Genomic DNA, 13,653 nt, shown 5'->3' on the forward strand with positions numbered 1-13,653 from the left:
TGATTCAGCATGATAAATTTGACTTCTAACACTAAGTCTTCAATAGAATCACACAAGCCAACCATGACTATACTGATTTATGAGACTTTTCATTGTTTTGGAGCTAAGTAATACAGGCGCTTTCATGAGCAGTAAAGCATCTTTTTCCAATGTTCAAGAATTCCTACGCCTCAGACTCTTCCATGGTAACCACATAACTAGAGATACTACCTTGCTAATTCTTTCCAGTTTACCCTTCCCACTGGATTCTTTCCATCCTCAGGCTGTCTTACTGTAATTTCATGTGGATCTCACCAAGGATTGCTGGCTGGATCTTGCTTTGAGGTTTATTCAGGTGATAGCTACTTGCAGGTGTTTCAGAAAGTCCTATGTTTCATGTTCCAAAAAAACCTATGGGCTTAAATGGTCCATGTTTAATATTCAATTCTATTTTTCTGTAAAATATGATTTATAACCTATGCTGTAAAATATTATGCACTGCAGTTAAACCTGCAGGACAGGTCAACTGCTTAAATTATCTTGCCAGTCAGATGAAAAGAATTAATTTACAACAAGTGCCCTATAACAACTAGGACAAAATCCTTTAAGTTCCTGATTAGGTTTTGTCTTGACAGAGAAGAACTTTGTTTACAATCATGTAAGTATTCAGATTTTCTAAGTCCAGCCAGGAGGATAATGCATTTCAAAGGCATCAATAAAAAGCAAGTATTTCAGCTGTTTCAGCAAGGACTCTGTTAACACTGGAGACATCAACTGAGACATGAGCTGCTATCTGAATCAATTATCAGGAGTGTGAGTTACAAAAATGCCTGGAACTGCATACAAGGAAAACCTTCATCCACATCATGATCCTTCCCATCTGGAGAAGCAAATGCCTGAGAATAGTCTGTATTGTCTAAATGAGCCAATCCCTACCTTGGGAGTACCTAAGCAGCCCTGGGAGCCACCAGAACTTGAGGGGGTATTTAGTTCAGTGACAGACAGAAACCATCTCCAAGTGAGATGCAGCTGCAAGGTGTGTTACTGTGTGATTTCTCTGTACCTACCACAGAAAAAATTACCTCTTAAACAAGATGCTTTTCAAAGTGCTCTGAAAAAATGTCTATGTTCAGGCCACAAAAGTGATGGGAACTTAGCACACAGCTGAAGACAAACAACTTCATAGAACTGAATTGCAGCAAATGAACTACTGTGGCATGCCACCTTTCTTTTTGAAGACTAACTACTTGGTTTGCAGAAAAATAACTATGTGCTGGATAATCTTCTCTTTCATGGAATACTTCTACTTTGAAGATTCGCTTTTTTTTTTTTTTGTCCTCACAATACTAGTGCAATCCTTCTCTACCCTCTGCTTGGCTCTTTAGCAAATATGTGAAAACTGACTATATATACCAACATCACTTAATCTCTTTTAATTTAAAAAAAAAGCAGCAGCATGTAAGGACATGATCTAAATCTAGACAACTCTTAATAACATGTATTAGAGTATGGAGATGATACTGCACATACCAAAATTTCTGCCCTCAAAATTGAAATGGCAAGTAATAGTCATAGCCAGAAGCCATACACATCTCCAGAGGTGAAACTGAAAATAACGGACTGTAACAAGGTAGACAAAAAGAGCTTGTTCCTACAGCCTTCCTAAGATCTTGGGAGACAACAGGGTCACACTGACATACTACTGCCCTTAAGAAGAAAATGGAGAATCCGACTGAATTCCTCTTTTTCTTGATTAAGTTCTAACTTGAGCTGTCAGTTTTTCTTCTGTCTTCCTCAAATCTTGCCCATGGAGGCATTGCGTGTTTTCAGTGTAATACACAACAGCCATCAAGCTGAAAATGGCTGATAAGCAAAGTAAGAAAGTTCAAAACTATCCTCTTATGTAGAACAAATCTAGTCTGTTTTCTTGTAGAAAAAATTAAGCTTTCAATTTACAGGAGGTCTGAAATTTTCAATAAAAATATGAACTACAGTGTTCTTCATTTAGAGACACTATCAAATCATTGTGCTTGATTCCAAATACTAATTTGAGCACAGAAAAAACACTAAGTAAAACCCCTCTGATTTCTTTCTTTTACCCCGGTTAAATGGAATGCACTGATAATTAGCAGTTAAGAGAAACTCCCAGAAATACCAGAGGGAGTTTCCTAGCAGGTGACAGCTAAGAATAAACATGTTACTTCACCAATCTAGTAATTCTAAGAATTCTCAATACTGAGTTTTGATGGAAATCTGGTCCAGCAGACATTTTCAAAAGAAGTAAAACAGACATTTACTTTACAAGATGGCAACTGCCTGAGCGTTTTACAGATCAAAATTCAGAGAGCAAAACACTTCTTGGACAGAATGGAAGCTGTGAAGAAAAGACTGTATCACTACCCAAATGAAAATCTATTCTAGAACAGATTTCACTTAATTATGAACTAAAAATCTAAAACTATACTAAGGGGAAGACAGGACATGAAAATAGACACAGAAAGGAATAACTACATAAAAATATACACCAAGCCTGGTAACCTACCTGCAATTTCAGTCACTCTAAGACCCCTGGAAAAACTCTACAATTTGGCAATCTGAGCAGCATGAAGTGCATTAACAGGAAAACAGACAACTAAAATGATTCTATTTACTTTTATCTGATTACTTGTCCACTGAAGTCTTAAAATACCCCAAATAGTATTCTATTTTTGTATGCTTGAATGTATTTTTCTACAATAAAAATCAGACTGTAAATCTGTAAGACAATTTATTAATAACTTCACGATGAATTATAAAATTACTTGACTATGCGAAAAAATAAACCTAGCTCCAACATCTGGAAATTGTTAAGCACAGCTTATTACCACTGAACATTTTTTCCTGTATCTAGGAGATACAGAAGTGGATCATGTGAAAGTACTAACTGATTATATTTTTCAAACAATTGGGGAGGAAGAGATCACTTATCAGTGAGTGTAACAGTGGGTCTCAAAATATAATGCCTGGAACTGACACGACATGGAAATGGCAAACTACATTATTAGTTGTTCTTGTTTTAATTTGCTAAATCAGAACTCCATACAACAGTAACAGCATTATGAAAATTACTTGATTATTTTTCACATTGGAAATTACTGCCACTTGTCACAATGGTGCTACATGACTGTAAGAACAGACAAGATAAAGGTAATTTTGCATTCAAAATACAAAATATGGTCACAATGTTGTGGAAGTGCTGGCCCTGTATTCTGCTCACTGGATACTGCACATTGTATTCACTATATGCAAACAGCAGCAGATGTAAAGATATTCCTTCCATGAAAGTGGATAAAAATTATGCTAATGGCAAGCTATACAGTGGGAAGTGTGATGAGGAAAGAAATTCAGACTTAAATATAAGCAGCTAAGCTATGAAATAAAATATAAAAAATAAGGAAGTAGATAGGCGATACTGGAAAAGAATGACAAAAGATTTTAAAAGGTAGTAACTTGTTGAAAACAGTACCTTCTGAAACTATGTATGTACAAGATCAGGTAGTTCAAATATGCTTTTCTCTTACCTGAAAGATTTCCATCTGTTTCATCTGGCTGGAGACTAGCAACACTAGTAGAATCCATTCCTTGCTGGAGGTCCAAGATTTTCCTTCGTAGTTGTTCTATGTCACTCTCTTTACTATCCAGCTGCATCTGGAGCTCATTCCTGTATGTAGATTCTTCTGCTAGTTGCTGTATGTATATACACACGCATAGTTACTGCGATTTCAAAAATATGGCAGCAAAGTATTCTGAAAACAAAACTTACTACTTTTTTTTTTAGTATCTCTAGATACTTTTGATAACATTGACATAAATTATTATAGTAGATGTGTTTGTTCAGCCTTGGAAAAAAGTTAAATATCAAAGATCCAGCAACACATTCAAGTAACACACAGTCTGATTAACTCTTAAATTACCATTTGTTTTGCAAAGGAGATCACCTACCAATGAAATAAACTGCACAAATAGTATGAAAAACAGTACTCTTTTTTTTTTTTTTTTTTTTTTTAGTTTTCATAATGTATAACTTTTTCATAATGTGTAACTTTTTACAACCTCCACAGTTAAGAATTTAGGAAGAGGAAATGAATGAGAACAAGCACAGCTGCACATTTGTTAAGGTCTCTGCCTCACTAGAATTCTGCAGCCTAGAACATTTGGAACAGAAATTGCCATTTTTTCAAGCAGACTAGGAGCTGTACATTTTTCCTGTGGAGAGAATTCCATAACGTGACAAAAATATTAAGATGATTTTACCGCTTGCATTTCATTGACCTCCTTTTGGTATTTCACTACCATCTGATTGAATTTCTCTTTTTCTTGATTAAGTTCTAACTGAAGCTTCCGGTTTTCCTTCTCTTTCTTCCTCAAATCTTGCATGTTTGCTTTCTTTCTGTCTATTTTAAAATCTTTCCGGTTCATTATCTCAGCCAGTTTGTTGACAGCCTGTTAAGAAACAGGAAAACCAGTCAGAAAAATGCTAGATGCAAGCATGTTTCATACACAACTTCTAAGTTATTCTAGTTATAGGATTCGATCAAAAAACAAATCTTCACCAACATAAATGACCAGTACTTATGACAGTAAGTCATAAAAATGAAAAGTACACAACATCAAATTATTCTTTCAACTGTATCGATCAAGAGTGCATATTACACACCATGGTTAATATACACTTAATCTCAAAGGAACTAAGGGTTAATTACACAAGAAAAAAAAAAAAAATTGAAAATCTGATATACAAAATAATTGTTATTAAATTGCAATAAAAGTTATACCTGTGTCTTCAGAGTTCTTTCAGTGTTAATGCTCTTCTCATAATGCATTCTAATATTATTGATTTCCTCTTCTTTTTTTATTTTGTATTCTGTTAAAATAATATTCAACTTTGAGGTATTTTAGGACAAAGTAAGTATTTCTAAGCTTAATTATTTCTATAATTTCATCTATTTTTCTTCCTCTATTTTCCTGTTATATCACTTAATGTGGAAAATACAAATAAAATCGCAATAAAGGTTACCAGTTTAATGCTACTATAATGATGGAAAATGACCAGAGGGATATATGTATCAGGAAGGCACCAAGAGGGAATGCTAAAGACAACATATATATTTTTCTTTCCTGATGATGACTAAGTTTGTTGCCCCATTTCTTTCATGTTTGCACTACCAAAAGTGTTTCTGCAGTACCAAAAATTACTAAGTCAGTACCTACACAGAATAAGACTGATACAACTGGACCCACATTCAGTAGAGATTCTTAAACCAAGCATAAAGTAAACATAGGAAAAAAGGCTTTCTTTAAATGAGGAATGATTCTGTTATGCTTCCCCCAAACTCCTCTGGTAGACTCAAGTAACTGGTGTGTGACAATCACAGAATCCCAAGGGTTGGAAGGGACCTCAAAAGATCATCTAGTCCAACCCCTCTGCAAGAGCAGGGTAACCTAGAGCACATCACACAATCTCTCAATCATACCTCCAGTCTGCTGATTGAGAATTAAATGAATAAAATACTTCAGTAACTTTCATGCACACAAGGGCATGGCTGATGGAAGGGGGTTGAATGTAAGAATCACCTGTAGCAAAAAGGCATTCCTGACTATGCCTGCTAGTTCTAACTTAAAGTGACATGGGAGTGTGAGCAGAAACTCATGCTGGCTGTCTCAAATCAACTCCCTGTCTCGCATGTGCCTTAGCACAGCTTCTAGGAGGATCTGTTCCACAATCTTTCCAGGCACAGAGGTGAGGCTGACAGGTTGGTAGCTCTTGGGGTCCTTTCTACCCTTTCCAAAAAGGGCTGTGATTTACACGGAAGATACATTTTCAAGATTAAAACAATGACTATGATTTTTTATCAAGCCCCAAATAATAGGGAAGTTAAACAGCAATGTCTTCTCCCATTTCCCATTTTGCCACATATGCTTCATAACAGATGAATTAAAACTCCAAATACGACATACCTTCTTCCTGTTTCTTAATTTTTTCACTGATCTCTGAATTTTCCTTTGTTATTAAATCAACATCTTTGGTTAATGTGTTATTAGTCTCTTCCAGCTAAATGAAAACAGACACATTTTAAAATACAGAATTCTTGCCATCAATTCCATCAAAAAGCCATTTGCTTGGAACACCTTCCTCAGATCATATATAAAAAAAAATCTGCTTACCTTTCAAACTTGAATTTTTTTTTAAAAAAAAGGTAGTTCTAAGCTGTCGTGATTTACCATAAGGCTCAAAATACACCTGTCCCAGAAAGAACTCTTTTTCTTTTTGATTATCTTTGCAGAGCTGGCAACAGTGCAGTATGGAACTGAAAACCCAACTGTGGTAAAATTAAATTGTTTGTTATTGAACGTGGAAATTTCCCATGAATTTCTGGTACTTTGGAAGCCTGATCCCCTGAATACAGATAGAAAAGCAACTGATAGATGATACAACTCTATCATTCAAGGCTAAAGCAGATATATGGCATCTGCTGCTAAATAACTGTCATGTATCATGAAAAATAGGTATAAATTAGCACAGTAATAGAACTAAATTTGGAGTAAGTCAGAGCATACACAGGCAAATATGTACATAGGGTTACAAAATAAGGACCAGAAAGAAAAACCATTACACTTTGAGTATGTTGGCTGCCACAGTCAGGATCACTTGTCAGCCACTTAAATACATATTAAAAACCAGACATAACTGCATTCCCCAAAAAAAAACGTTTTGCTTGAAGCGTATAGAAATTATTGTGTCTGACAAAATTATTACAATATCTGAAACCAAAAATCATACTGCCAAGAAGGTATTCTAGTCTTCTAAATGCTTCTTAAGAAATGGTGGCAATCCGGAGATTTCAAGCTTATCAAAGAAACATGTGTAACAAACACAACTTCTGCTATCTTCACACAGAAATATAATATCTATAGTAGTGCTAATAGAAAGCTTTAAGCAACTGATGCAAGTTCAGTTACATCTCGAGTTTACTGAAGTTTTTTAAAGAATCACAGGGGTGTAAAAAATCTCCGTAGCTGATGCTAAATGGGAAAAAAGCAGTAATAATAAAATAACTATGCTATTTAAATGTCTTTAACTGAAGAGTTTCATCAGTCTTGTACTAATACACAAGAGCTACACTATGAAGTATCTTCAAAAAACAGAGCTTGGGGTTTGGTGGGGTTTGGAGTTTTACTGGGGTTTTTTGGTGCGTTTTGGTTTTGCCCCCTTTTTTTTTTTTAATAGATTACAAGTAAGAAACTCAAGACTTAAGTTATTTTACAGTAAGAGTCTCTACTGTACAGCTCCACAAATTTACAAGATTGAAATAATACACTGGGCAATGACAAGAAGTAACCACAAAAGGCTTAATAACTGAAATAAAGACATTCAGTTGATTTTCATTCTGGCTTCACCTCAGATGTCATCAAGTCTACATTTCTTCGGGAGTTCACATGATGGGATTGATATGTTGAAGGTTCCAAACGAGTCCAAAACTTTGGTACTTATCACTTATGATGAGAGGACTTTATAAATTAAAATAGAAACATAATTTTCTGTTTTCAGCTGGAAGATATATATAGATACTAATTACAGTGGAGTAATTTACCCTTCTGATGATGCTGTCCTTGTCAGTCATTTCTTGCCTGTGTCTTGATGCTGCTTTTTTGCTTTCCTGACTTAGTTCAAAATACTGTTCTTCAAGGAGTGCTCGTGCTAACCGTTCTGACTCAGCTTTGGTTTCAGCTAAATCCAACTGGGTAGTGAGCGTTTCTCTGTAAAGAGAACATGAACATTTTGTTCTACACAGAACGTTCAATAATTTCAGGAAGACTAACAAACCCAAATTATACCACTCCACTGACTGTCATTATCTTAGTTTCTTAAGAAAAACAAGGTTTACAAAAACAAACTCTGTACTCCTGTATTTTTTGATGGTCCACACAAGCTACAGCAGCAAGCTTACTATAGTTCAATTAAAATTTCAATCCTCCATGAAACACCAACCCTTAGGAAAGCAGGTGTGACAAATTCTCCTGCCTTTGAGGAATAAAAGAATTAAAATTGCATGTACCACGTGGTCCATCAAAAGATACTTAAACCTATCAGTATTAGCTGTTACTTCAGACAAGATTACTGCTCATGAAGATGTATGCTCCACACCATTTTAACAATAATGAAAATTGCAGAGTTTCTGAAAATATACAGTGATTCTCTAGGCATCCTTTTGCACAAAGGCTTGCAAATTCCATCTACAGCTTGAGAGGCAGGGGCATTAACTTGTGTGCAGAATCTTTTCAATATATACAAATCTGATCAGTTCAGCATACAAGCCAAACTTTCTTGCTCGTGTTTCAAGAACAGGCAGAGCTCCTTATATTTGTCTCCAAAGAAACCCACACAAAGCACAGTGACCAAGCTAGCACCCAGGAGTCAGATGCACCCAGCAACAGGTGACAGCCCACAGCATTAGGAGACAGAAGTGGCAATCCATGACTGCAGTATGGGCTCATGACAGATGCCCTTCCTGCACTGCAAAATAAAAAGATATTTACACAGTGAAATACGTGTTGGAGTCCACTGATTTGATACATCTGTAGCAGATATGGGCCTCTACTACAAAAAGGTAACTGCTGAAGTATACCTTTGTCACAATTCCCAGGGGAAAAAAGCAATCTATAAAAATAAGAAAAAAAGAAAGAAAAAAAATCCAAAAAACGAGGGAGGAAAACAAAACAAAACAAAAAACAACAACAACAAAAAACCCAAGCCAAAACCACATCACCCTCCCACCTCCTGCCCTTTTTTCTTTTAAAGTTGGATCCTACTCCTGAACGCCTTTGCACAGACAGGTGTTTTCCTCCTACATGATTTCTTTCTCCCTTCCTTTACGCATCGAAATGCATCACAAACACTGTACATAACATCCTGCTCGAGTAGAACAATTGACACAAACTTTGGAAGAGAGAAACTCACTTCATTCATAAGACTATGGTCTCCTTCAGAATCAGTATATATTAAATTAATAAACTGGAAAACCAAGCTTAAACTTTTTGCCTTATTTGCTGACTTAGAAAATGGCACATCACAATTAATCAGTTGGATTAACTGGTTTTGCTGTAATCAGAAGTGTACTAAACCTAGAATTCAAAGTATTTTCATTACATTTTTCTCAAATTATTTGCTATAGAAATATAGTAATTACTAAGATAACACAATCAAATAAAAAAGTTGTTACACAAGCAAGACGATTACCACAAATTCAAATGTTTTTTCAAATTTCTGCATCTTCCTAAACTCTCAGACATCATCATTTCCTTTCCAGATATTACATATGGAGTTCAAACCAAATATGAATAACCATATTTGGCTTTGTAAGTCAGCATAGACAAAATTCAATGTTTTTGCCATTTTACAAGGTATTATGGAACCCTTTTAAAGACCTGACGTTTTCTGAACGAATTAAACAGTTAAAATCGGATTCAAAATTTTCCATAAGTGAGAACACACTACAGGGAAAAACTTCTGTGTATTTGAGAAGCACAATGGGCATACTTTTCATTTTGCAATTCCTGCATTTTTCTTTGAGTTTCTTTATTCTTTTCATCAATTTCTTCTTTCAGTTCCTTAACCTGAGTTTTGTAAAGCGTCTGTAAAAGAAAGCATAAAGAATCATTAGTCAAATTCCAGATTAAATTCTTCATTGTTTTGGTTCTGGGTTCATTTCCATTTGTCAAATCCCAAAACATGCCAGTACTGTCTTCAATGAAATTTCCTCCTTCCTGCCTGTCCAAGATGCTCCTTTTCAGTTCCCCTTGTGCAGGGAACTGAAGTGACCATGTTAGTTTTCAATTTTCTAGTCTAGTTTCCTACATAGTTGTACAAGAAAACCAGATGACAAAAGGGAAGGAATGCATTAGGACTCAGCTGAGCACATCTCCTGGAGACAACAGGACAAAGCTGCATCCTCTTGGCGCATCATTGTCTGAAAATGTCAGTCAAACAAGGCTAATGCTGTCCTGTGTTTCCACCTGTTGTATTCTCTTGGTATCTATGTGTCTTTTCTCTTAGACTATAAGCTGTGCACAGACTGACTTTTTCCAGATAACTGACTCAAGAAGTCTGCCTGATTTACATGAATTACTTCTATTCTCAATTACTATATTGTTATTACTACCACCACTAATTCTGAAAGTTCAAATTTTATCTTCTGCAGTAAAATACTTCTGCTAAATATTCAGACTGAAATGTCTCATCTGAACTACATGCTAAGGAAAAAAAAGAGAAAACAGAGAATGAAACACAATACTCTAGATCTTATTAGCAGTATATTGGAGAAATGCACAGAAATCTGTAACACAATGAAATTAATCATGTGCAGTTTAGTAATTTTTATTGCCCCTCGAAGGAAGAACCAAATTTTAAAAGTACTTCCCAAAGTGAAATGAGACTGTCCATATTTACAAAAGTATTTGAAGGTCAGGCATTACAGAGCATCTCATACCATTGCTTCTTTTCACAGAAATGAAACAGATAAAGCTAAGTCTATGAAATACACATCTTGGCTACCTGAAGTACCAAATAAGGCTCTTAAAGGACTCAGGTCAGAGAAGGTTATCTTTTTAGAAGGATAAGGAATACATGCAGAATGCTCCTTGATCTATGGTTCTTAAATACACTTACGGTACATCAATAGCATGGAATATATTCCATTAAGTATGGAGGTTTTGAACTCTCTACAAAAGTTTGCAATTGTATCAGAAAAATAGGTCTTTTCCAAGCTCAAGATAGGAACTACTCTGATGAACTCAGATAAGAGTTACTCAGTACATAAGATTTGACAAACAACTACAAAGCAACAGACTAGATACACTGTCTAATGTTCTCCATTTTTTTGTTCCTTGCCTGTATTTTGCAAATTGCTGATTTATGTCAGGTAGTTACTTACATTTAAAGAATGTTAATGTCAAACTATTCACTGTTCAATGATTTCATGTCAAAATGTAGCACTCAATTTTTTGCAAGTCTTACCGAAAAATACTGCTCAGCTTCAAGCTGATCCTGAAGCTCACGCATTTGACCTTCGTTTCCTCTGTACTGTCTTTGAAGTAATAAAGAAAAGCATGTAGAAAGTCAGCTACTAACAAATGACAAAGATTATTTCTAACCAGAACAGCATCCTACAAATATCTTACATTTGCACATTATTACAAAGACCAACAGTGTACCCTAAAATTCTAATTACATTCCTTATTCTACCCTGATGATCATTTCAGTATGTAATTGAGAAGCCAACATTTCTCCATTTAGAGTACTTCTTAAGTCACCTGAAGGACCATAGGACAGAAGCCTAATTAATGAAAAATCTCTTTAGTCAGCAAAGAATGTTAAGAGAAATAATCAGGTAGTTAAAGGGGGAAAACAGCTATTGACTCCCCTGTAGTAAAACTAAAAGTCCCATGATTTAATTAGTATCAGTCAACCATAAGGAAGGCAGTCAAATAAAAATGGCACACATACATATATATGCCTTGACATAGCATGATGAGCCAAGAATTTTTCTGCATTATAGCTCATAACAAAAATATTCCAACACTGAAGGCTGCATAGAGAAATCATAACATGCAGCTAAAAATACTCTTTTAGTTTAGGAAAAAATGTCTATGCACGAGAGAACTTTATTTGCTAATAGGAACAGGCAGAACAGTACATGTATAATTAAGCAATTTTTTCCATTTTACTTCATATTTTTACTTACTTAGCAAGTTGAGCCAACTCAAATTCCAGTAATCTCTTTGCTTCCAACAATGTATTGATTTCCTGTTTCAGCTGCTTCTCAGAACCCTTCAAGTTATCTGCTTCAAAGGCTTGTGCCTTTAATTCATTCTGTGCCATTATTCGCTTACTGGTCTCTTGTTCTAGCTGAAGTGCTAGATTCTTTACCTAAAAGAGAAATAGTTCAATTTAGGAGCATTTGCCAAATAACCAATTCCATGTGGTTGAAAGTGTTTCATATATGGATTATTTTATTTCCAATACCATTGCCTAGATGCTACATGTTGCACAGGAAATAAAAATATTCCTAAATCTCCGATCACTTCAGTGCAATAATCTTATGGAAAGCTGCTGCCCTTACAGAACGTACTGATAAGACACTGCATGGTAATAAAGCTTCCCCATACTTAGCTTATTTTAAAGTCCCAAACGTGTTTTATCTTATCTTAAAGGTAACAATGGAAGAAATACAAATTGTGCGCTGAAAGGTCCTGCAAACCTCTCTCTGGATTTCAGATCCTGAAAACTTCTCATCCTAGAAAGAACCACAGCCTACCAGCTATATATAAACTAATTTACACAACAGCTTTTACAACCTTCATTCCCAATGTCCTGTAAAGAAAAAGGGATGAAACTATTATTCTTAATAGCTAGTTTTCACACAATATTCTAATTGCATTTCCTTGAACAAATGCTTTTCTGGAAAATGCAAACCATCCAAACCCATCAGACTACACAGTCAAATTCACAAGCAAGTTTTTATTCTTAACAAAGAAATAGAAACAAAAAAAAAAAAAAAAAGCATTCTGATAAATTGAAGGCTCAAATATGTAAGACATCCAAGAACTAAGAAACAAGCAGAAACTACCTAGCACTATTTAGGCCAACAACTGTCTTCAGTTCTATTGAGAAGTGTATTACACAGTTCAATGTAAGTGAATTTAATTTTCCATTTCCCAGTGCAACTATAATTTCTTACTTATATAGAAAATTCCTAGTGATGAACATTTTACGTACTTCATCTTCCAGTCTCTCCTTTTGCTCAAGAAGGTGTTCCAGTTTGTGCTGAGATTGCTTCAGGTCAAAGTCCAGCATAGAACACTGTTTTTCAGCTTGAACTATTCGATTTTCTGCCTTTTCTCTTGCTGCCCTCTCTTCCTTTATTTTTTTTTCCATTTCTAAACAAGATTAAGAAAAGAAAAACAACAAAGATGAGTATGTAACTTCTGCAAGAGTGCTTGTGTAAACACAGTCTTAAATATTCTAATAATTTACAGGTGCTTTTGTTCAGCTATTTAAACTCTTCGGCTGTTGGACTGATTACTGAGTGAAAACTTCCTGGTATTATTACAAGAAATACTAAAAAAATTAAAATTATTCCAATTTTCATTCAAAGCACTGGAATATTATCAGGACAACTAAAAGATAGATAGCGAAAGAAATAAAAAAATGCAGATTCTTGAAGTAATCATTGTGAAATAAAGGCAACATTTCATTTCCAGGAATGGATATAGAGCAAAAGAGAACAAATGGTACCATTTGTGTTATCTTTCTGAAAAGTTACAGACTACGCATCTAGGTACTGATGACATTCACAAGGAAAACCTGATGTATTCAATTAAGAGGTCAAGACACACCTTTGACTCATGGTTATTATATAAAAGAAACTTCACCACTTCAGACAAGCCTGACACAACACCAGTATTTTTAATGCAGTTACACAAGAGTGAATGCTCCTTGATAAAGCACTCTTTCAATTCTGTTTAGGAATGCCAGGATTTCAAGATCCAATAGCTTTTTAGAAGCCCAGGAAGGCTCTGACTGCAAACCAAGTAAGATATTCAAAACATTAAGAAATAATGTAATTTTTATGGTAC

General features: G+C 35.1%; 1 protein-coding gene across 1 annotated transcript in view; it reads right to left on the reverse strand.

The window, feature by feature from the left end:
- The window catches only part of ROCK1 (Rho associated coiled-coil containing protein kinase 1), an 84,824-nt gene that overhangs the window by 12,439 nt on the left and 58,732 nt on the right, over positions 1-13,653 (reverse strand). The window contains exons 19-27 of the mRNA XM_080611684.1: positions 12,794-12,954; positions 11,760-11,944; positions 11,033-11,102; positions 9,557-9,651; positions 7,611-7,776; positions 5,977-6,070; positions 4,794-4,882; positions 4,273-4,461; positions 3,540-3,705 (exon numbers count right to left, since the gene is read on the reverse strand). Coding sequence (XP_080467810.1) covers positions 3,540-3,705; positions 4,273-4,461; positions 4,794-4,882; positions 5,977-6,070; positions 7,611-7,776; positions 9,557-9,651; positions 11,033-11,102; positions 11,760-11,944; positions 12,794-12,954 — 1,215 coding nt within the window. The remainder of the gene's footprint in view (positions 1-3,539; positions 3,706-4,272; positions 4,462-4,793; positions 4,883-5,976; positions 6,071-7,610; positions 7,777-9,556; positions 9,652-11,032; positions 11,103-11,759; positions 11,945-12,793; positions 12,955-13,653) is intronic.

This window comes from Psittacula echo (genome assembly GCF_963264785.1).
Source record: "Psittacula echo genome assembly, chromosome: 2".
NCBI lineage: Eukaryota > Metazoa > Chordata > Aves > Psittaciformes > Psittacidae > Psittacula > Psittacula echo.